A 24,220-nucleotide genomic window follows, 5' to 3' on the forward strand; every position below is an offset into this window, starting at 1 on the left:
CACACACACACACAAGTCTGGGGTAAATTTGTATTTGTAGATACATTCTATTTTGTTCAAAATGTACACAATCAGTAGGCAGTCAGTTCATGTGACAAAGAACATGGCGTTGTTTCTCCGCTCCCAGGAAATACTGGACAACAAAGAGTATCCTATCAGTCATATTCTGTCTGTCTCCTGTGATGGTCAATACGGTTTCTCGCTGTGGCACGTCGGAACTGGCGATCGATGAGTTGAGCATCGTCTGTTCAATAAATTCCTGCTTTGGAATTAGAGCCAGTCTGACTGAAGGTTGGGATACAGACTCTAGCCTTACCCTTTCATGCATAGTCTGAGCTGAGATGTCACCTTTCTTTTATAAAACCTTTGTCTCAGGACTGTGACTTAAAAAGAGTTCCGCGATTTACATATTAATGAATTTAAACCTGCCTCCCCTTTCTAAGTGTTTAAAGACTTAACAACAACTTAGGCTTGTTCATACATCAGATCAGTTGTATGGCACTTTGATCTTTTATTACAATATCTGTGTTCTATGATCCTGCACCACTAGTTCCCTGATTAAGGAGCTGCGCTCCGAAAGTTTGTACCTCCAAATAATCCTGTTAGACTATAACCTGGTGTTGTGTGATTTTTTTTAAACTTGGTCCACCCCAGTCTAATACCAGCACTTCCACATCATGAATAGACTAGGGCTGTGTTCCTGGCAGTGATCAAGGCTGAGGAGTAACCTTATAAAATCATGAGGGGCATAGATAGGGTAAATAGACAAGGTCTTTTCGCTGGGTTGGGGGAGTCTAAAACTCGGGGGCATTGTTCAGGGTTAGAGTGGAAAGATTTAAAAGAGACCTAAGGGGCAATGACTTCATACAAAGGATGGTGTTCGTATGGAATGAGTTTCCCAGAGGAAGTGGTGGAGGCTGGTACAATTACAGCATTTAAAAGGCATCTGGGTGAATAGACAGGATTTAGAGGGATAATGAACTAAGTGCTGGCAAATGGGACTAGATTAATTTAGGATATCTGGTTGGCATGGACGAGTTGGACTGAAAGGTCTGTTTCTGTGCTGTACATCTTTATGACTCTAATTGAACCTGCATGATAATTATATACAGTATTTGCCAACTATTGGCATTGTGAAAAATACTTTGCAAGTGACAAACTCTCAAGAAGCTGTAAATATCAGATGTTCAAAATTGGAATAATGTTTGAGAATAAACAATATGCAGAATGCAGTGAAGTACAGAATTTTTTTTTGTAGGTTCCGTCTTGATATCTACCGCTGCCTGTCTAGTCCATCGTTGATCATGCTTACAGAGGAGGATCCTATACTAAGAGCTTTTGAACTCAGCGCAGATTTGAAGGAACTGAGTCTCGTGGAGGTGGAATTTAGGTACAAATGTTAGAGAGAAGTGATGTAAAATACCCAAAATGTCAGCATTAACATTCAATCATAGTGAAATCAACAAATATATAACAAACACAGGATAATTGTGTGGACTCATATATAAATGGATATACTTTTCCCTTCTCCTATCCCTCAACTATTATCTCTAACGTGATTTATTAAATCTGGGCTCCATATTCCCTACTGTGTCAAAACTCTGACTCTTTGTCTGTATTTTGCCTGGATCATTCAAAGGAAAAAATCAAGGAAGCTGACCACAAGCAAATGAAGAAAATTATTAACACATCAGAAAATTTCATACTATTAGTCCTAGTGCAAGGAAGCACAAAATCTTTATTTAGTTTCCCTACTGTGCAGTCAAAACTGATACTACTGTGTTCTTGCAGGCATATGACAGAGAGCACAATGGCTTAACAGTTAACCAATGACCTGTTGCACCATGAATTTAACACCTCCATTTAAAGTCTGCTTCTTCATACTTTTTCTTGACTTCATCTGTATTTTTTCTCATATTTTTCTCTTTCAGTAACTTTTGCATCCTGTGTTTATCTTATCGATTGTGCTTATGCACCTTTTATGTTTTTTTCTTGATCATTTGTGCCTCCCCAGCACCTGCTGTCCATTATGATGCTTCAATTCTCGCTGCATTTTTTAATCCAATTTTAACAGCTGCGCTCAGTTCTATTATCTGCTTAGAGAGATTGCTTATTTCACTGCCTCTCCCCCTCCATTTTTGGCACACAGTCATAGAATCCTACAGCACAGAGACAGGCCCTTTGGCCCAAACTAGTCCATGCTGACAAAATGTCCACCTCTGCTAACACCATCTCCCTGCACTTGGCCCATATCCCTCTAAACCCCACCTATCCATGTATTTGTCCATAAATGTTGTTAATGTACCAGCCTCAACAACTTCTGCTGGCAGCTCATTCCATGGGCATACCACCCTCAGTATGTTAAAAAAAAAAGTTGCCCCTCAGGTTCCCTTTTATTCTTTCCCCTCTAACCTTAAACTGATGGTCTCTAGTCCACGATTCTTCAACACTGGGAAGAAGGCTGAGTGCACTTACCCTATCCACTTATCCTGCTATAAGAGCTCCTCCCTCAGGCTCTACGCTCTTAAGAAAACGTGCGAGCTTGACCAACCTCTCCCTATAACACAGACCGTTGAGTCCTGGCAATATTCTTGTAAATTTCGTCTACACTCTTTCCAGCTTAATAATATTCTTCCTATAACAAGGTAACCAAAACTTTCCTGATGAAGGGCTCTGGCCCGAAACGTCGAATTTCCTGTTCCTTGGATGCTGCCTGACTTGCTGTGCTTTAACCAGCAACACATTTTCAGCTCTGATCTCCAGCATCTGCAGACTTCACTTTTTAACCAAAACTGAACACAATTCTCTAAGTTAAAAATCACACAACACCAGGTTATAGTCCAACAGGTTTCTTTTGAAGCGCTGTTCCTTCGTCAGGTAGCTACGATGAAGGGGCAGTGCTCCGAAAGTGTACTTCCAAATAAATCTGTTGGACAATGACCTGGTGATGTGTGTTTTTTAACTTTGTCCACTCCAATCCAACAGCAGCATCTGCACATCAACAATTCTCCAAGTGTGACCTCACCAGCCTCCTGTACAACTGCAGCATAACTTCCAAACTTCGATACTTGGTGCCCTAACTGATGAAGATCAGTATGCCAAAAGCCGACTTCATTGTCCTGTCTATCTGTGACTCCACTTTCCAAGAACCATGCACCTGAATTCCAAGATTCCTCTGTTCCACTACACTCCCTAATGCCCTACCATTCACCATGAAACTCCTACCTTGATTTGACTTTCCAAAATGCAAAGACCTCAAACTTACCTATATTAAACTCCATTTGCCATTTTTCTGCCCACTTCCCCAGCTGATCAAGGACCTGCTGCAATTTCTGACGACCTTCCTTACTGTCCACAATACTGCCTATTTTAGTGTCATTTGCAAACTTACTAATCATGCTTTGTCTATTCTCATCCAAATCATTGATATAGACAACAAACAGTAATGACCCTTGAGGCAGTCTGCTAGTCACAGACTTCTAGTCTGACAAGTATCCTTCCACTACTACCCTGTGCTTCCTATCATCAAGCCAATTGTGTCTACAATTTACCAGCTGTCCCTGGATTCATTCCGATCTAACTTTCCAGAACAGCCTACCCTGTGGAACCTTATCAAAGGCCCTACTGAAATCCATATGGACTATGTCTATCTACCACTCTGTCCTCGTCAACCTTCCTGGTCACTTCGTCAAAGAACTCTATAACAAATTTGTGAAGCATGATCTCCCATGCACAAAGCCATGCTGACTGCTCCTAATCAAACCCTGTCTTTCCAAATTAAAGAGTGTGGCGCAGAAAGGCACAGCTGGTCAGGCAGCATCCAAGGAGCAGGAGAGTCAATGTTTTGGGCATTATCAGGAATGAGGCTTCTGGGCCAAGGGCTGAGAGATAAATGGGAGGGGGTGGGGCTGGGTGGGTGGCAGGTAGCTGGGAATGTGACAGGTAGATGAACGTGGGGGTGAACGTGATAGTCAGAGAGGAGGGGGGAGCACATAGATGGGAAGGAAGATGGACATTCAAGAGGGTGATGCCAAGTTGGAAGGTTGGGACTTGTGTAAGGTGGGGGAAGGGGAATGGAGAACCTGGTGAAATCACATTGATCCCATGTGTTGAGGGTCCCAAGGCAGAAAATGAGGTGTTCTTCCTCCAGGCGTTCGGTGGTTACTGTTTGGTGATGGAGGAGACCTAGGACTTGCATGCCCTTGGCGGAGTGAGAAGGGGAATTGAAGTGTTCAGCCACAGGATGGTAGGGTTGGTTGGTGAGAGTGTCCCAGAAATGTTCTCAGAAACCATTTGCAAGTTGTCTCCCCAATGTAGAGGAGACCACTTTGGTGCAATGGATGCAGTAGATGACGTGTGAGGGAGTCATAGTCATAGAGAAGTACAGCATGGAAATAGATCCTTCGGTCCAACCCAGCCATGCCGACCAGATATCCCATCCAATCTAGTCCCACCTGCCAGCACACAGCCCATATCAGGAGCTCATATTGTACAGAGTGATATAGCAGCCTGGATAGAAGGTTGTTTTCTGCCAGCCAACCAATGTATATCTAAATCGGTCTTTTTTTTCAGATTAGCAGGGTGTGAAGAGTGGTGCCCTATAAAGAGTCTGTGCTAGGTTCTCAACATTTTAAATTTTTTACCAATGACATAGCTGGGATCTAATGCAGTGGGATCAATTGGATAGTCTTGATTCCATTATTTGTCCTGTATGTATTTCAAATCATGGAGATTAATAATTAGAATTGGTTGTAACTGGGTTGTTTCAGAAAGATTAGATTAGATTACTTACAGTGTGGAAACAGGCCCTTCGGCCCAACAAGCCCACACCGACCCGCCGAAGCGCAACCCACCCATACCCCTACATTTACCCCTTACCTAACACTACAGGCAATTTAACATGGCCAATTCAACTGACCCGCACATCTTTGGACTGTGGGAGGAAACCGGAGCGCCCGGAGGAAACCCACGCAGACACGGGGAGAACGTGCAAACTCCACACAGTCAGTCGCCTGAGTCGGGAATTGAACCCGGGTCTCAGGCGCTGTGAGGCAGCAGTGCTAACCACTGTGCCACTGTGCCGCCCATAAGATATTCAGCCATTCATGAAAAGTTCATTATAAATTCATGTGACTCAAATATTCGACCTACCTGAATGGTTTTGGTGGCAAGATGCTGAAAGCTGTCTTGTCAGGTGTTTTCCGAATTTTGTTGCGACCACCTGATACTGTGTTGGCTTTCATCTTCTTGTTACTCTTCTCAGAATACAGGTAAATTTCTGTTGTATTCGGAAGGAACCTTTGGGATCTTGGATGGAGGTGAAGGGGGAGGTGTTGGTGCAGGTTTTGCATTTCTCACGATATCAGGGGAAGGTGCCAGGAGGGTAGGGTGAGTTGGTGGGGTCGTGGAACTGGAGGAATGGTTTCTGCGGAATGCAGGTATGGGTGGGGAGAGAAATATATCTCTGGTGGTGGAGTCTGTTTGTAGGTGGTGGAAATGGTGGAGGATGATGTGGTGTATCTGGAGTTTGATAGGGTTTGGAAGGTGAGGTCCGGGGGGTTTCTATCCTTGTTGCAATTGATGGGGTGATATTCAAGGGCGGAGGTGTGGGAAGTGGAGGAGATGCACTGGAGGGCATCGTTGACCACGTGGGAATCCGAAACGTCGACTCTCCTGCTCCTCGATTGCTGCCTGACCGGCTGTGCTTTTCCAGCACCATACTCTTTGACTCTTATCTCCAGCACCTGCAGTCCTCACTTTCTCCTGTTTTTCCAAATGCATGTATATCTTATCTCTCAGAATTTTCTCGAGGAACTTACCCACCACAAATGTTAGGCTTACTGGTCTATAGTTCCCAGGGTTTTCTTAGTAGCCCTTATTGAAAAAGGGCACAACATTGGCTACCTCCAGACTTCTGTGGCCTCACCCGGGCTAACGATGATACAAAAATATCAGCCAAAGATCCTGCAATTTTTTCTCTAGCCTCTAGCAGTGTTCTTGGATATATCTGGTCAGGACCAGGAGATTAATCCACCTTCATGCATACTGATACATCCAACACCTCCTCTACTGTGATATAATTTGTTCCCAAGTTATGACCACTAACTTTCCCCAAGTTCTCAAGTTTTCTTGTCTTTCTCCACAGTAAACATGGAGGAAAAATATTCATTGAGGACCTCGTCCATCTCCTGCAGTTCTACTCATACATGTCTGCTTTGGTCCTGGGAGGGATCCTATCCTCTCTCTAGTTATTCTTTTTCCTTTAATATACTTAAAGAACCACAGTGAAAGATGATCTTCAGTAGTGACCCCAACATGCTGGACATGAATCAAGGTGTTCTGTGAATATTGCTAATAAAAATCTCCTTAATATTGCCAAGAAAATCTATTGCTGCTAGTACAGTTTGACTTCCTTGGAGAGATAGTGGAACAGTTGTCTCTTGACTGTTCTGATATTTCAGAGGCCCTGGCTAATGTTCTGGGGATGTGGATTCAAATCCTACCATAGCAGCTGGTGGAATTTGTATAGGGAAAGATTATTAAGCAATCATTGATTGTTGGTTAACTGTTGTCCTTTAGGGAGGGAAATCTACCATCCTCACCCGATCTTTCGTTTTTGTGACTTCAGTCCCATAAGAGCATGATTAACTCTTTACTACCCTCTGAAATGGCCCTATCAAGATGCTCAGTTCAAAGCCAATTAGATAGGTAACAAATGCTGACCTTGTCCATATCCCATAAAGGTCTCCAGGTGCTACCAGGAAGCACCTGTTCTGTTGTTGTTAAGTTTGGCTGTACTTTATTATTATGTCATCAAAGTTTCACTCGCCATATGGTACATGAGCTTGTCTTCTCCAACAATTTTGATTAGATTAGATTCCCTACAGTGTGGAAACAGGCCCTTCACCATAAGTTCCAACTTATAATGTTGTAGAAACTCCTCCATCATGAGGCATATACATTCTACTATAGTGGGAGCCTTTATTTATATAATGTAGGATATATTATAATCAGATTGTGGTAAGACAAAAATGAAACTATGGTTTGCATAAAAACAAACCACCAGTGAGGTCGACCTCTTTGAAATAGAAATTTGTCTTCGTCACTAATGTGTGCCCAGTTTGTTCTATGATCAATTCCTTTGATTTATTGAAACTAATTGTGACTCTCCCCCCACATTCCCACCGCCACCATTTTTTTACGATCACAAATTATGACTGTCTTCCATTGAGGACCTTTTTTGGTAAACTGTTTATTAATTGCATAGCTGAGGCCACTGACCTCTGGTTTTGTGGAACAGCTCTACATAGTGCAATCTCTCAAAACGCTGAGCAAATGTCAGAAATATTCATATTAAAAAACAATTTTTAAAATTTATTGACCATAATGTAGTGGTCCTGCCCACCATCCAGAGTTATACAGTCATAGAAATATATAGCTTGGAAACAGACCCTTCAGCCCAATCCGTCCATGCTGACCCGATATTCCAACCCAATCTAGTCCCACCTGCCAGCACCCAGCCCATATCCCTCAACCCTTCCTATTCATATACCGATCCAAATGCCTCTTAAATGTTGTAATTGTACCAGCCTCCATCACTTGCTCTGGCAGCTCATTCCATACACATACCACCTTCTGTGTGAAAACATTGCCCTGTAGGTTTCTTTTCTATCTTTCCCCTATCTAAACCTATGCCCTCTAGTTCTGGACTCCCCGACCTCAGGGAAAAGACCTTGTCTATTTATCCTATCCATGCCCCTCATAATTTTGTAAACCTCTATAAGGTCACCCCTCAGCTCTTGACATTCCAGGGAAAACAGCCCCAGCCTCTCCCTTTAGCTCAAATCGTCCAACCCTGGCGACATCCTTGTAAATTTTTTCTGAACCCATTCAAGTTTCACAACATCCTTCTGATAGGAAGGAGACCAGAATTGCATACAATATTCCAACAATGGTCTGACCAATGTCCTGTACAGCCACAATATGCCCTCCCAACCTGTGTGCTCAATACTCTGACCAATAAAGGAAAGTGTACCAAACGCCGCCTTCACTATCTTATCTACCTGTGACTCCACTTTTTCAAGCAGCTATGAATCTGCACTTCAAGGTCTCTTTGTTCAGCAACACTCCCTAGGACCTTACCATTAAGTGTATAAGTCCTGCTAAGATTTGCCTTCCCAAAATGCAGCACCTTGCATTTATCTGAATTAAACTCCATCTGCCACTTCTCAGCCCATTGGCCCATCTGGTCAAGATCCTTTTGTAATCTGAGGTAACCCTCTTCGCTGTCCACTACACCTCCAATTTTGGTGTCGTCTGCAAACTTACTAACTCTACCTCTTGCACTCGCATCCAAATCATTTATGTAAATGACAAAAAGTAGAGGACCCAGAACCGATCCTTGTGGCATTCCACTGATCACAGATCTCCAGTCTGAAAAACAACCCTCCACCACCACCCTCTGCATTCTACCATTAAGCCCGTTCTGTATCCAAATGGCTAGTTCTCCCTGTATTCCGTGAGATCTAACCTTGCTAATCAGTCTCCCATGGGAAACCTCATCGAATGCCTTTGTGTAGTCCATATAGATCACATCTACCGCTCTGCCCTCATCAATCCTCTTTGTTACTTCCTCAAAAAAGTTAATCCAGTTTGTGAGACATGATTTCCCACATGAAGCCATGTTGACTATCCATACACAATCCTTGCCTTTCCAAATATATGTACATCCTGTCCCTCAGGATTCCCTCCAACAACTTGCCCACCACTGACGTCAGGCTCACTAGTCTATAGTTCTCTGACTTGTTCCTACCACCCTTCTTTAACAGTGGCACCACATTGGCCAACCTCCAGTCTTCCAGCACCTCATCTGTGACTATTGATAATACAGATATCTCTGCAAGAGGCCCAGCAATCACTTCTCTAGCTTCCCACAGAGTTCTAGGGTACACTTGATCAGGTCCTGGGGACATATCCACCTTTCCCCGTTACAAGACATCCAGCACTTCTGCATCTGTAATATGGACATTTTGCAAGATGTCACCATCTATTTCCCGACAGTCTTTATCTTCCATATCCTTTTCCACAGTAAATACTGATGCAAAATACTCATTTAGTATCTCTCCCATTTTCGGCAGCTCCACACAAAGGCCGCCTTGCTGATCTTTGAGGGGCCCTATTCTCTCCCTCGTTACCCTTTTGTCCTTAATGTATTTGTAAGAACTCTTTGGATTCTCCTTAATTCTATTTGCCAAAGCTGTCTCATGTCCGCTTTTTGCCTGATTTCCCTCTTAAGTATGCTCCTACTTCATTTATACTCTTCTCAGGATTCACTCGATCTATCCTGTCTACACCTTACATATGATTCCTTCTTTTTCTTAACCAAACCCTCAATTTCTTTATATCTTTTATATCCAGCATTCCCTACCAGCCTTTCCTTTAACTCTTACAGGAATATACTTTCTCTGGATTCTCGTTATCTCATTTCTGAAGGCTTCCCATTTTCCAGCCGTCCCTTTACCTGTGAACATCTGTCCTCAATCAGCTCTCCAAAGTTCTTGCCTAATACCGTCAAAATTGGTCTTTCTCCAATTTAGAACTTCAACTTTTAGATCTGGTCTATTCTTTTCCATCACTATTTTCAAACTAATAGAATTGCAGTCGCTGGCCCCAAAGTGCTCCCCCACTGACACCTCAGTCACCTGCCCTGCCTTGTTTCCCAAGAATAGGTCAGGTTTTGCACCTTCTCTCGTAGGTACATCCACATGCTGAATCAGAAAATTGTCTTGTACACACTTAATAAATTCCTCTCCATCTAAACCTTTAACACTGTGGTAGTCCCAGTCTATGTTTGGAAAGTTAAAATCCCCTACCATAACCACTCTATTATTCTTACAGATAGCTGAGATCTCCTTACAAGTTTGTTTCTCAATTTCCCTCTGATTATTGGGGGGTCTATAATATAATCCCAGTAAGTGATCATCCCTTTCATATTTCTCAGTTCCACCCAAATAACTCCCCTGGATGTATTTCCAGGAATATTATCCCTCAGCACAGCTGTAATGGTATCCCTTATCAAAAATGCCACTCTTCCCCCTCCCCCCTCCTCCCTCCTCCTCCTCCTCCTCCTCCTCCTCTCTTGCCTCCCTTTCTATCCTTCCTGCAGCATTTTTATCCTGGAACGTTAATCTGCCAGTCTTGCCTATCCCTGAGCCGTGTTTCTGTAATTGCTATGATATCCCAGTCCCATGCTCCTGACCATGCCTTGAGTTCATCTGCCTTCCCTGTTAGGCTCCTTGCATTGAAATAAATGCAGTTTAATTTATTAGTCCTACCTTGTCCCTGCCTGCCCTGACTGTTTGACTCTCTTCTGTTCTCAGCTGTACTTGTCTCAGATTGATCTCTTTCCCCACTATCTCTCTCCGTTCCCCCCCCCCCCCCCCCCCCCCCCCCACCAACCACCACCACCACCTTACTAGTTGAAATTCTCCCAAGCAGCTCTAGCAAATTTCCCTGCCAGTATATTAGTCCCCTACCAATTTAGATGCAATCTGTCCTTCTTGTGCAGGTCACTTCTACCCCAAACAAGCTTCTAATGATCCAAAAATGTGAATCCTTCTCCCATACAGCTCCTTAACCATGCATTCATCTACTCTATCCTCCTATTCCTGCCCTCACTAGCTCGTAGTGCCGGGGGGTTATCTGGTATAGCAAGAATTAGTATTTTATGAAATGTCTTTTGTGCTTTTGGAATATCCCAAAATATCCATTGTCTGGAAAAATACTTTTAAATTATGTCGCTGCAGCAACCACACCAACAGCAGTAAGATAAGTGACCAGATAATTTATTATTTTTCCCAATGGTTATTTGAAGGATGAATGTTGGCTTTAACAGCAGAATAACTTTCTTTCAGTTCTGCTAGTATTGTCACTACCTTATGTCCTGAGAGAGCGCACTTTGTATCAATATAAAGATCTTGTCTTAAAAACTGGCATTCTGCACCAATGCAACCCACCCTTAGCATTGCAGTGATTTAGCAGTCAGTGATAATGTGCATACATTACTGGAGTGGGATTTAGACGCACAACATTGAGATTCAAATATCATTTTCTTGTCTGCTTAGATGTAAACTACTCATTGAGTTATTTGAATGAGAACTGGGTGTTCTTCTGGAATTCTGAAGCCAGCATTCCCCTCTCACCTGTAATATCTAACCTTTAAGCCCTGAATCTATGGAATTCCCTGCTCAGTGGAGTAGTTGAGGCTTCCTAAGTTAATATTTTTAAAGCTAAGACAGATAATTTTTGAACAGTAGAGGAATTAAGGATTATGGTGGGAGGTCAGGTAAGCGGAGCTGAGGCCATGAAGATCAGCCACGATCTTACTGGATGGGAGAGCAGGCTCGAGGGGCCAGATGGCCTACTCCTGCTTCTAGTTCAGAGTCCTTGCTATACCAAACTTGGCTGCTGTATTTGTCTTCAAATCAGCAGTCATTAAACTTTATAAGTAATTCATTAGGTAACATGCTTTACAATATCCTGCAGATGCGAAAAGTCTATTTAAATTCAAGTGTTTTCTCTCTTCTGACACATTGAACATTCCTTTAATGAATTATGTGACTGAAATATGTTTAACTAAACCAATTTGTTTGTAAATATTTTTAGGAATGATTATGAGGAACTAGCACAGCAGTGTAAGACCTTTGCAAAGGATCTCCTAGCACAGGCACGGAATTCCCGTGAATTGGAGGTTATCTTAAATCATACATCCAGCGATGAACCTATTGACAAGAGAGGATTGCTTGAGGAGAGGATGAACCTAAGCCGACTTAAGCTAGCAATTAAGTACAACCAAAAAGAGGTATGTATTCTAAAATCTATATAGCAGCGTTGCTACTCAGTTGTGCAGAGAATTAAAAGTGTGTAAACAATATTGGAACGACAGTAGTGTGATGATAATGTTACTGAACTAATAGTCCAGAGACCCACATTCTGGCAATAGGGGTTCAAATCCCATCATGGCAGTTGGTTGAAGTTAAATTCAGCTAATTGAAAAGCTCTTCTTAGGGCTGTTGTGGTGCAGTGGTATTCTCACTACCTGTGTGCCAGGAGGCTTGACTACCTGCTCCAGAGGTGTGTAATATCCTTACTTGGCCTGGCCATGTGACTCCAAGCCTACTGCAATGTGGTTGACACTTAACTTCTCTCTGAAATGGCTTAGTAAGCCACTACATTCATAGAATCATATGGGACAGAAAAGGCTTTTTGGCCTCTCAATGTAAATCCCACTTTCCTGCACTTAACCCATAGAGTTGACTATTGTGACCTTTCAAATGCTGATCCCATTACTTTTTGAAGGTTATTAAGTTTCCATCCTCTACTACTCTGTCAGGCAAGGCATTCCCCAATTCTCATCATCCTCTGGGCGAAAAACAGTTTCCACAAATCCCCTTGAAATCTTCTACCCTTCATCTTAAAATTAGGCCCTCTTGTTATTGACTTTTCATCTAAGGGGACCAATTGCTTCCTATCCACCGTGCCCCTCATAATCATATATACCTCAATCAAGTCCCCTCTCTGTCTTCTTTGCTCCAAAGAAAACAATCTGAGCTTATATGCCTCTCTTCATTGCTGACATCCTCCATCCCAGGCAACATCCTGATGAATCTTCTTTGCAGCCTCTCTAAAGCAATCAGATCCATACTGTAGTGTGATGATCAGGACTGCACACAATACTCCAGTTGTGGCCTAACCAAAGTTCTGTACTTTTCCAACATTAATGCTCTGTTTTTATGATCTGTCCATTGACTCATAAATATCCCGCATGCGTTCTTAAATACCCTATTAACCTTTCTGGTTCAATTAGAGGTGGATAACAAATGCTCGTCTGATTGATAATGCCTACATTCCATTGAAGAATGAAAAGAAATGCATCAATATAAAGAAGTGGACAGAACCTCTCAAGCAGCTTTCATACAGGGGACCCTTTGCTGGTGACCTGGATATGTGACCTGGTAGAAGAATCAAGAGTCATGGGTAGATTATGTTATTCTAAAAATGCCAAAAGGCATCTTGCATCTTGGATATTGGCCAACAAAAGGAGAGATGGAAAAGGGGAGCCAGCAGTACAGAATGTTTTTGTGGACGCTATCAGTCCTTTGTATATTTATGTTACTCCATCCTATTGATGATGCTATCAGGGATGGGAATATCCCACTGTGGGAATCCCACTCTTCCAGCCCGAACCTTTCCAACACCATGAGTTGCGGATAGGGGTTTATGCCCTAAACTGGACCTACCCAAGGACTCTCAGCATCTGTGTCCAACCAAATTGTCTCACTTCTTGCTCTGTTTCCAAGAGAAATACTGTTTTCATAAATGAATTCATGTTAAGAAGTAATGTCCAGTAAATGTACTGTATGAGGTGGGGAATTATAGTGTAAGCTTCTAAGTCTACAGTTGACTGTACTGAGTTCCATTTTTCTATATATCCTACAGTTTGTGGCTCAGTCCAATTGCCAGCAGTTTCTGAATACCGTCTGGTTTGGGCAGATGGCAGGCTACAGGCGGAAGCATACCTGTAAGAAGATTCTGACTGTTCTTTCAGTTGCCACCCTGTGGCCAGCGTTGTCCCTTTTTTACCTGCTAGCACCAAAGTCTCGAGTAGGGCGAATTATTCACACTCCTTTTATGAAATTCATCATTCACAGTGCATCATACTTTACATTTCTACTGTTACTGAACTTATACTCACTGGTGTACAACGAAGACAAAAAAAACACGATGGGTCCAGCACTAGAGATGATCGACTTCCTCCTGATTACATGGATAACTGGTAATCAAGTTAAAATGGATCTAGTTTGTTGTTTCACTTGATGTTGCTTTCTGTCTCTCACTGGCTGTGTCACATCGATGTCTTGCTTTCTCTTTCACTCTACCTGCCCATAGATTAGATAATTGTCAGTGAATATGACTTAAACTCAATTAATTTGTTATAGTTTTAAACTCAGGACAGTTTAATAGTATGTGAACTAATTTAACACTGATAGGGAGCAGTGTATCTTATTTGTTTTACTCTGCATCACCTGTTGGGAGGTAAAAGAGAAGTTTTACATAAACATGCTTGCACCTCCTTGAATTGAGTTATAGAGTCATAGAGATGTACAGCATGGAAACAGATCCTTCGGTCCAAACCATCTATGCCAACCAGATATCCCAGCCCAATCTAGTCCCACCTGCCAGCGCCCAGCCCATAGCCCTCCAAACCCTTCCTATTCACATGCCCATCCAAATGTCTTTTAAATGTTGCAATTGTACCACTTCCTCTGGCAGCTTATTCTATACACGTACCACCCTCTGTGTGAAAAAGTTGCCCTTTAGGTCTTTTTAATATCTTTCCCCTCTCACCCTAAACCTATGCCTAGTTCTGGACTCCCTGACCCCAGGGAAAAGACTTTGTCTATTTACTCTATCCATACCCCTCAATTTTGTGGACCTCTTTTAGATCACCCCTCAGCCTCCGACGCTGCAGGGAAAACAGCCCCAGCCTGTTCAGCATCTTCCTATAGCTCAAATCCTCCAACCCTGGAAACATCCTTGTAATTCTTTTCTGAACCCTTTCAAGTTTCACAACATCTTTCCGATAGGAAGGGGACCAGAATTGCACGCAATGTTCCATCAGTGGCCTGACCAATGACCTCCCAACTTGTGTGCTCGAAACTCTGACCAATAAAGGAAAGCATACCCAAATGCCTTCTTCACTATCCGAACTACCTGTGACAATGAATAGCTCAATGAATTTCTCCAAATTCATACCCATGTTTTTCACTGAGTTTGTACCAATTTATAGTTGAAACTGCTTTGCTTCAGAATAAGATAATTCTTTAGCTCTACAGCAGAAAAATTGGAGCAGTGAAAGAATGCTAACAATTTCCAGCAATGGCTCAGTACTTCAATCTCACTAACAACCCTTTAGTTTTGGTGGGTTTTCATATTTAAAGATTGATTGTTATTTCCTGTTGAATGCAAAGTTTGTATTCAGAACTTGATTAAAAAAAGTTCAAATAGTAATCTTCAATCGGTAATAAAATACATACATGGAAAGGAAGTATTTTGAAGGGCTGTAGGGGGGAAAGCAGGGCAATGGGATAATTGATAAGTTTCAAAAATGAGGTACAGGCACAATGAACCAAATGACAACCTCTTATACTGTATGATTCTATAATAATACAAAACTGATTTTGATACAGGATTTAAGTGTATAGAGGAATGTGCCTCACAGGCAATAGCATATGAGATTTACCTCCATAATGGACCAGTCAATTAGCTTTCTTTTAACCTATTGTATGAATGCATGCAGAAATATTATAATTCTAAGAGCAGCATGTACTAGCAGGTAATTAACATTTTGATGCTAGCAGCTGGGGTGTATTACTTTTTGCAAAGTACTGTTTGTCGTCCTGATGGTGGATTGGTGATTTCGCTATTGCAGGGGAGTTTGTGATAGAGCAGAGGAGTTGCTCACAGCTGCTGAAAGAATTTGTCAAAACACTATTGAGAGGTGTACCTGGAGAGAGTGAAGTGTTTTTTCCTGGCTTTCAGGAAAATAAATAAATACTGTTTTTCTTAATCCACTGCAGATAGATAAGTGAATGTTATTAGTTCCACTCATACCGCAGTTATATACATAAATACATTTAATATGGCTTAGTAACGTAGCAGGGACTTCCATCATTTTATTTATAATTGAACATTTGACCTTTGATATAAGCATTCTTTTTTGTGGTTGTATAATTCTTTGTTATGTCTTCTCTGTATCCAGTGTCTTTCTATTTCTTGCTGTTATACATATTTTCTCAATCAAACAATTAATATAAACATATTAATGGACATTTTAAAAATTTGCATTTGCTCCAGTACACTTCACAAGTTGCAGCCCATCATTTTAAACCAACAGTTTTTCTTTTTATGTACAGCTTTTAATGTTCAAATATTACCTTCTGTTTCCTTTATCGCTTCAGAAAACAAAGAATTCACATCTATTCAGTGGCTTATCATATGTCTGCAACATCCCGAAACATTTTACAGTCAAATAGATAACATTGCAAGTGCAGTCAAGTTAAGTGAGAAAACAGGAGCCAATTTGTACATTGCAAGAGGATGAATAAGCAATTAATATATTTTCACCGATGTTGCTAGAAGGGTCATTTTGGGCTAGAATAAATAAGTTCCCTTTTTCAACTAAGCATTATGGGTTTGGTTATGTTTGTTTGAACAGGCAGATAAGGCCTAAGTTTATTTGTTTGTGGGATGTGGGTATCACAGGTTAGGCCAGTATTTAATATCTACCCTAATTACCTTTGAGAAGTTAGTGATAAACTGCCTTTTTGCACCGCTGCAGTCCATGTGGTGTACATGCAACCACAGTGCTGTTAGCAAGTTCCAGGATTTTAATCCTGAGACAGGATGATATAGTTCCAAGTCAAGATTGTGTGTGATGTGAAAGAGTGTTTGCAGTGATAATGGTCCCATACATCTGCTGCCCTTGTCCCTCTAGATGTAGAGATTGCACGTTTAGAAGATGCGGTTAAAGGAACCATGCTGAGATGCTGCATTGCATATTGTTGCTGTAAACACATAACTCACAAATGGAGAAAATATCAAAGTATATAATTCCTTTCAGAAATGTCCACTGACTTTATGGAGAATAAAAATTACAAGAGATGCATCAGATAGGAACGATAATGCTATTGCCCGAAATTAAATTTACCTTCGGTGAACTTTGATTTTGTTCTTCAACTTCGACATCAGAATTCAATTGAAAGTTTTTGTAAACGGAACTGGTTAAATAGTGTTAAACAAATCTTTTAAGCTTGTGGGAAATGGACAGGAGGATGGAACCACACAGATAATTCATCCAGGCTGACTGTAAACTTTTGTAGTTCTTAGATAAATGATAGATTTTAAAACATAGAACAGAACAACAGAGTACAGGCCCTTCTGTCCTCAATGTTGTGCCAACCTTTTATCCTACTCTTAAGATCAATCTAACCTATGCATCCTTCATTTTACTATCTTCCATGTGCCTATGCAAGAGTGGCTTACATGTCCGTAATGTATCTGATTGTACTACTACTGCTGGCAGTGCTTTCCATGCACCAATCACTCTGTGTAAAGAACCTATCTCTGACATTTCCCCTAGACCTTCCTCCAATCAACTTAAAATTATGCCTCCTCGTGACAGCCATTTCCACCCTGGGAAAAAGTCTCTCGCTCTCCATTCTATCTATGCCTCTCATCATCTTGTACACCTCTATCAAGTCACCCCTCATCCTCTTTTGCTCCAATGAGAAAAGCCCTAGCTCCCTCAACCTTTCTTCATAAGACATGCCCTCCAATCCAGTCAGCATCCTGGTAAATTTCCTCTGCACCCTGTCTAAAGCTTCTACATCCTTCCTGTAATGAGATGACCAGAACTGAACACAATATTCCAAGTGTGGTCTAACCTGGGCTTTGTCGAGCTACAGCAAAATCTCATGTCTCTTAAACTCAATCCCCCTGCTAATGAAAGCCTGCACACCATACGCCTTCTTAATAACCCTAACAATCTGGGTGGCAACTTTGAGGGATCAATGGACTTGGACCCCAAGATCCCTCTGTTCATCCACACTGCCAAGACTTCTGCCTTTAACCCTGTATTCTGCATTCAAATTTGACCTTCCAAAGTTAATCACTTCACACTTTTCCAGGTTGAACTCCATCTGCCACTTCTCAGCCCAGCTCTGCATCCTGTCAATGTCCTGTTACAACCTACAAAAGCCTTTCTCACACTATTCATCGTGTCATCAGCAAACTTTCATCCAAGTCATTTATAAAAATCACAAAGAGCAGAGGTCCCAGACCAGATCCCTGCAGAACACCACTGGTCACTGAACTCCAGGCTAAATACTTTGCATACCTTCTGTTTTCTATGGGCCAGCCAATTCTGTATCCAGTTAGCCAAATTTCACTATATCCCATGCCTCTTTACTTTCTGAATGAGCCTTGCTAAAATCCATGTACACCTCATCCACTGCTCAACCTTCATTATTGTGTTTTGTCACATCCTTAAAGAATTTAGTAAGGCTTGTGAGGCATGGCCTGCACCTCTCAAGGTAAAAACAATGACTGCAGATGCTGGAAACCAGATTCTGGATTAGTGGTGCTGGAAGAGCACAGCAGTTCAGGCAGCATCCGAGGAGCAGTAAAATCGACGTTTCCGGCAAAAAGCCCTTCATCAGGAATGAAGCATGCTGACCTGTAATCAAGCTATGCTTTTCCAACTACTCATAAATCCTGTCTCCCAGGATCCTCTCCATTACTTTGCCCACCACCAACGTAATACTAACTGGTCTGTCATTCCCAGTGTTATCCCTACTCCCTTTCTTGAACAAGGGAATAACATTTGCTACCTCCAATCATCTAGCCCTACTCCAGTGGACCATGAGTATGCAAAAATCATCGTTAAAGGTGCAGCAATCTCTTCCCTCGCTTCCCATAGTAACCTTGGGTAAATCCCTTCTGGCTTAAGGGACTTATCTGTACTCATGTTTTTCAAAATTTCCAGCACATCCTCCTTGACATTAAACTGTTTAAGCATATCAGCTTGTTTCACGCTGTGTTCACAAACTACAAGGTTCCTCTCAGTAATGAATACTGAAGCAAAATATTCATTAAGGACTTCCCCTACCTCCTCTGAATCCAGGCACAAGTTCCCTCCACTATTCCTGATCGGCCCTGCCCTCACTGTGGCCATCCTCTTGCTCCTCATATAAGTGTAGAATGCCTTAATTCTACCCGCCATGGCTTTTTCATGCCCCTTCCAGCTGTTTTGTGTCTATTCTTCAGTTCCTTCCTGGCTACGTTATAACCTTAAGTCCTGTGTGATTCTTACGTCCTCAACCTTAAGTAAGCTTCCTTCTTCCTCTTGACTAGATGTTCTACATCTCTTGTCATCCAAAGTTCCTTTACCCTGCCATCCCTTCCTTGCCTCAGTGGGATAAACCTATTCAGCAGTTGCAGCAATTGCTCCCTAAACAACCTCCACATTTCTGTCGTGTATTTCCCTGGGAATATATATTCCTAAGTTATGCTCCGCAGTTCCTGCCTAATACCAATGTAATTTCCCCCTCCACCACTTGCTGTCTGTTCCTAGCCTCACAAACCCGTGGCACCAGTAGCAACCCTGAGATTACTACTCTGCTCATTCTGCCTTTTCGCTTCCAACCTAATTCCCTATATTCACTTTTCAGGTCCTCTTTTCCTAGTATGTTATTAGTACTGATGTGTACCACGACTTCTAGCTGCTCACCCTCCCCCTTAAGAATCCAGCAGACTTGATCCAAGACATCCCTAACATTTGTCATAAAAATTGTTTGACTCAAATGCTTTTCCTAAACTAATTTTAATATTAAGATAACCTTTAAATGTTCCTCTCTTGCCTTTCATTGTTGCAAGTTTAATGTACATTCATCCACATTACAGGAATGGGAGTATGATATCTATCTAATTGTGGCTCCAAGGTTTTAACATTATAACAAGGGAATACTGGAGGCATTGAATCATTCAAATTCCCTTTAGAAAAATCTGTACTGACCACTAAACTTCACATTCTGAAACCATGTCAAGATTCCACTGTAGTGAACTATTTCACAGCTCTATTATTAGTTCCCAAGAATGAACATCAGACCATAAGAAATAAGAACAAGAGTAGACCATTTGTTCTTTCGAGCCTACTCTGCTCTGCCATTTAGTAAGATCATGACTATTCTGATATTCTTCACATCCATTTTCCTGCTTTTACTCCATAATCCTTGATTCCCCTACTTATCAAGCATCTATCTCTGCTTAAATATACCCAAGGACTTTGCCCCCACAGCTCTCTGTGGTGAGGAGTTCCACATTCAACTCTCTGAGAGAAGAAACTCCTCCTTATTTCAGTCTTACATTGGTGCCCCTTTATTCTGAAACTATGCACTGTGGTTCAAGACTCTCCAATGAGTGGAAACATTCTCTCAGCATTTTCAAAGCATGGACAAACTATTTGATTTTTTTTGTTTTATGGAACAAATATAAAACTTGAAGTACAATCTTTGAAATCACTAAGGGATAAGATTAGATTCCCTACAGAATGGGGAAACAGACCATTGGCTCAACAAGTCCACACCGACCCTCCAAAGAGTAACTCACCCAGATCCATTCCCCGACCCCCTACATTTACCCCGAGTCATGCACCTAACACTTTGGGCAATTTAGCATGACCAATTCACCTGACCTGCAGGTGAGAGGATTGTGAGAGGAAATCCGAGCACCTGGAGGAAACCCACACAGACACAGGGAGAATGTGCAAACTCCACACAGTCGCCCAAGATCAGAATCGAACCAAGGTCCCTGGCACTGTGAGGCACCGTGCTGCCCGCTGGAAAATTATTAGCATTTTAAGTTTTCTGTTGCACAGGTTATAGTTATTAAATTATAATTTGTCAAACTTCTGGTAATTAAATAGTCACACTCCATTTTTAAAAAGAAATTCAGCTGGTTTGATGCAAATTGTGTGGGTTCAATTCCTACCTGGTTGAGGTTATCAAGAAGGACTGTCCTTCTCAACCTGTCCCCTCACTTGAGGCATGGTGACCTTCAGATTAATCCACCACCAGTTGTCTCTGTCTTATGAGAGAGCAACCATGTGTCTGGTAAGACTATGGGTGACTTTACCCCTTCACAAACCACTGCAATTTTCCTTTATATACATTTGTATGTGAATATGAAGATTGCTCAAGCTTGGTCTTGAGCAAGGCCCAGAGTATGTGCTTGGCAGATTTTCACCTGGACAAAGATGAATGCCCTGCAATTGCCCTAAATATATCCACTCAAAGGGAGGGCATATGTGATGATTGGGTAGAGACCCCTGCTAAAAATGATTTAATTTGTTGGAGAGAACATGAGAAGAGGCAATGTTTAGTTCCAACCGAAAGCAGGAGCCTTGGAACAATCAGCCAGTTTGTGGTTCATTCTTGCATAACTGCTGCAACAGATGCTCTGCCTTAAAATACTGGCGAATGCATTAAAATGAGTGTACTGATAAGCAGTAGAGGAAGCTCACAGTATATTATGAAAGTTATGACATTCCAAAAGTATCGTCAGAAATTGTCCATATCCTATGTCCATTTGATCACCTATGCAACATCCCATGATATTAACAGAGACATATACCTCTAAATGTAGATCTAAACAGTCATCGACAAGAGAAAAGATCAATTTTTTTGAAAATATGATATCCCGGGAGAATCCAAGGTGCAGATTAGACAGTATAAATGTGTCGTCAAAATGGGCTGATGAAGAAATGGGATCTAAGAAAGAAGAATCAGGTATTGTACAAATCACGAAAAACAAACTGGAAGAGTAAAGAGATAGGCACAAGATGTAATCAGCAAAAAATCAAATATTGGCTTTTCTTTCATGGAGGCTAGAGTACAAAAGGTGAGGTAATTATTGTTTCAGAGTAGACAGCCTTGGTCAGATTCTGCCTGGAGCATTGTGTTGAATTACGGACACAGTACATTAGGAATAATACGTTGGCTTTGATTGGATGCAATGCACATTCACTGGAATAATACTGGGCTTTAAAAGTTGCATTGAGGTCCGGTAGCATAAATTTGTTTTCTATGTCCTTGAGTATAGAAGACTAAGAAATGATATTGGGGAACTGATAATGATGAAAATAAAAATTGATAAGCTAGATACAGTGAATTTATTACCTCTGGGGAATAAACAGAACTTGACAATAAGACCATAAAATCTAGGCTATTCAAAAGTGAAATCAGGAAACAACTCTTCACACTTGTTAGTGGAACTGTTGGTACGTTGAAGCCTTCAAATATAAATTAATACATTTATATTAGACAATATTATGAAACGTTGCACAGTATAGATGGGTATTGAGGTTGTGTACAGTTCAGTTGTGATATAATAGGGAATGGGAATAGACTCAAGGCATTGAACGAGCCTCCTCCTATTCCTGTGTCTTCTTTGTCAGGAACTTGTAGATTCCTCAGAATGCAGTATTGAATATTTGAGTCCCGTGAAGTAAAGATTATCTCCTTGAACTATAGCTCCTGGCACTGGCATGCTGCCATTGTACCACATTTAAAAAAACCATGGAAAGGTGCATATTTCAGAAATGTTATTAAGCAGATATATTTGAACCATTGTTTGTGCAATAGAAATATGCCCTGGTGGTGATCTTTCATGTTGTAGTTTTTTTCTGCATCATTCACAATGTAGATATGGAAGGCATTTGCTCTCTTGTGAAAGAGGAGTACCATTAAGGTATGACACAAGATGGAAAGGGCAGACGTAACAGGGTAACAGTCAACACAGGAGGTTTCAAGAGTTTGGCACTTTATGAATGAAGTTTTTTTTTAAGAGGCCTACTTTTATGTTTATTTGCATATGTTCTTAAACATAATTTCTTGGTATTGCTGTTTACATAGGAAATGTTAATCTGAGCAGTAAGCATTAACTGAAAAGTTGTTCATACATTGTATCTTGAAAGAAACTAACACAGTGTAGCATATTTAACTAAATGTAATGTTGTGCTTTCTGTTTGTAATTTGAGTCTTAGATTAAATGGATCTTTCATTTTACTGTTACTTTGTAATCCACTATTAGTTATACTGTTAATGCAGTTAGCCTCGACTCTGGTGTAAGCACTCTCGCTGTGAGTTTAGAGGTTCAAGAGATTGGGCACAAAAAGCCAGGCAAACATTCAAATCTAAACAAAGGCCTATCCAGCCTCTCTTCATAGCTCAAACCCTCCATTTCCAGCAACATCTTGGTAAAGCTTTTCTGAACCCTCTTCAGCTTAATAATATCCTTCCTATAACAGGGTGAAAAGAACTGGTCAGTGTTCCAGAAGAGACCTCCCTAATGTCCTGTACAACCTCAACATGTGGTCTCAGCTCTTATATTCAAAGCTCTGAGCAATGAAGGCAAGTGTGCTAAATGCCTTGTAACCACCTGTCTCCATGTGATGCAAACTTCAAACAATTATGTACCTGAGCTCTATTCTACAAAACTACTCAAGGCTGTACTTTTAATTGTATAAGTTCTGCCCTTCTTTATTTTACCAAAGTGTAATGCCTCGCATTTATCCAAATTGAATTCCTCAACCCATTGACCCAATTGATCAAGATCTCTTTGTACAAAGAACAAAGAAAATTTACAGCCCAGGAGCAGGCCCTTCAGCCCTCCAAGCCTGTGCCGATCCAAATCCACTGTCTAAACCTATTGCCCACATCCTAAGGATCTGTATCCCTCTGCTCCTCACCTAGTCATGCATCTTTCCAGATGCATCTTAAATGAATGTACCTTACCTGCCTCTACTACCTCTGCTGGCAACACGTTCCAGGCACCTACCACCCTCTGTGTAAAGTACTTTCCGCATGTATCCCCTTTAAACTTTTCACCTCTCACTTTGAACGTGTGACCTCTCACTATTGAATCCCTCACCCTGGGAAAAAGCTTATCTCTATCCACCCTGTCCATACCCTTGATGATTTTGTAGACCTCAATCAAGTTTCCCCCCCAATCTCCTTATCTCTAATGAAAACAATCCTAACCTACTCAACCTCTCTTCATAGCTAGCACCTTCCATACCAGGCAACATTCTTGTAAGCCTTCTCTGCACCCTCTCCAAAGTCTCTACATCCTTTTGGTAATCTGGTGACCAGAACTCTACACAGTATTCTAAATGCGGCCGAACCTCATTTTAACATGACCTGCCAGCTCTTATACTTAATACCCTGTCCAATGAAGGCAAGCATACCATATGCCTTCTTGACCACTCTATCCATGCGTGCAGCCACCTTCAGGGCACTGTGGACCTGCACTCCCAAATTTCTCTGCTCATCAACTTTTCCCAAGGCTCTTCCATTTGCAGTATAGTTCATTCTAGAATTAGGCCTTCCAAAATACAACACCTCACGTTTGCCCAGATCAAACTCCACCTGCCACTTCTCCACAAAACTCTGCAGTCTATCTATATTCTCCTGTATTCTTTGATGGTCCCATATGTTTTCTGCTACTTCACCAATCTTCATGTCATCTGCAAACTTACCGATCAGACCACCAATGCCCTCTTCCGGGCCTTTTTAATGTATATCGTAAATAACTGTGGCCCCAG

The 24,220-nt window shown here is 41.5% G+C and overlaps 1 protein-coding gene across 2 annotated transcripts in view; it reads left to right on the forward strand.

Moving 5' to 3' along the window:
* Positions 1–24,220, forward strand: part of trpc1 (transient receptor potential cation channel, subfamily C, member 1) — a 93,073-nt gene that overhangs the window by 25,655 nt on the left and 43,198 nt on the right. For both annotated transcript variants that reach the window (XM_060834512.1, XM_060834513.1), the window contains exons 5-7: positions 1,259–1,390; positions 11,665–11,860; positions 13,498–13,834. In XM_060834512.1, coding sequence (XP_060690495.1) covers positions 1,259–1,390; positions 11,665–11,860; positions 13,498–13,834 — 665 coding nt within the window. The remainder of the gene's footprint in view (positions 1–1,258; positions 1,391–11,664; positions 11,861–13,497; positions 13,835–24,220) is intronic.

The sequence above is a fragment of the Hemiscyllium ocellatum genome, chromosome 13, assembly GCF_020745735.1.
Source record: "Hemiscyllium ocellatum isolate sHemOce1 chromosome 13, sHemOce1.pat.X.cur, whole genome shotgun sequence".
NCBI lineage: Eukaryota > Metazoa > Chordata > Chondrichthyes > Orectolobiformes > Hemiscylliidae > Hemiscyllium > Hemiscyllium ocellatum.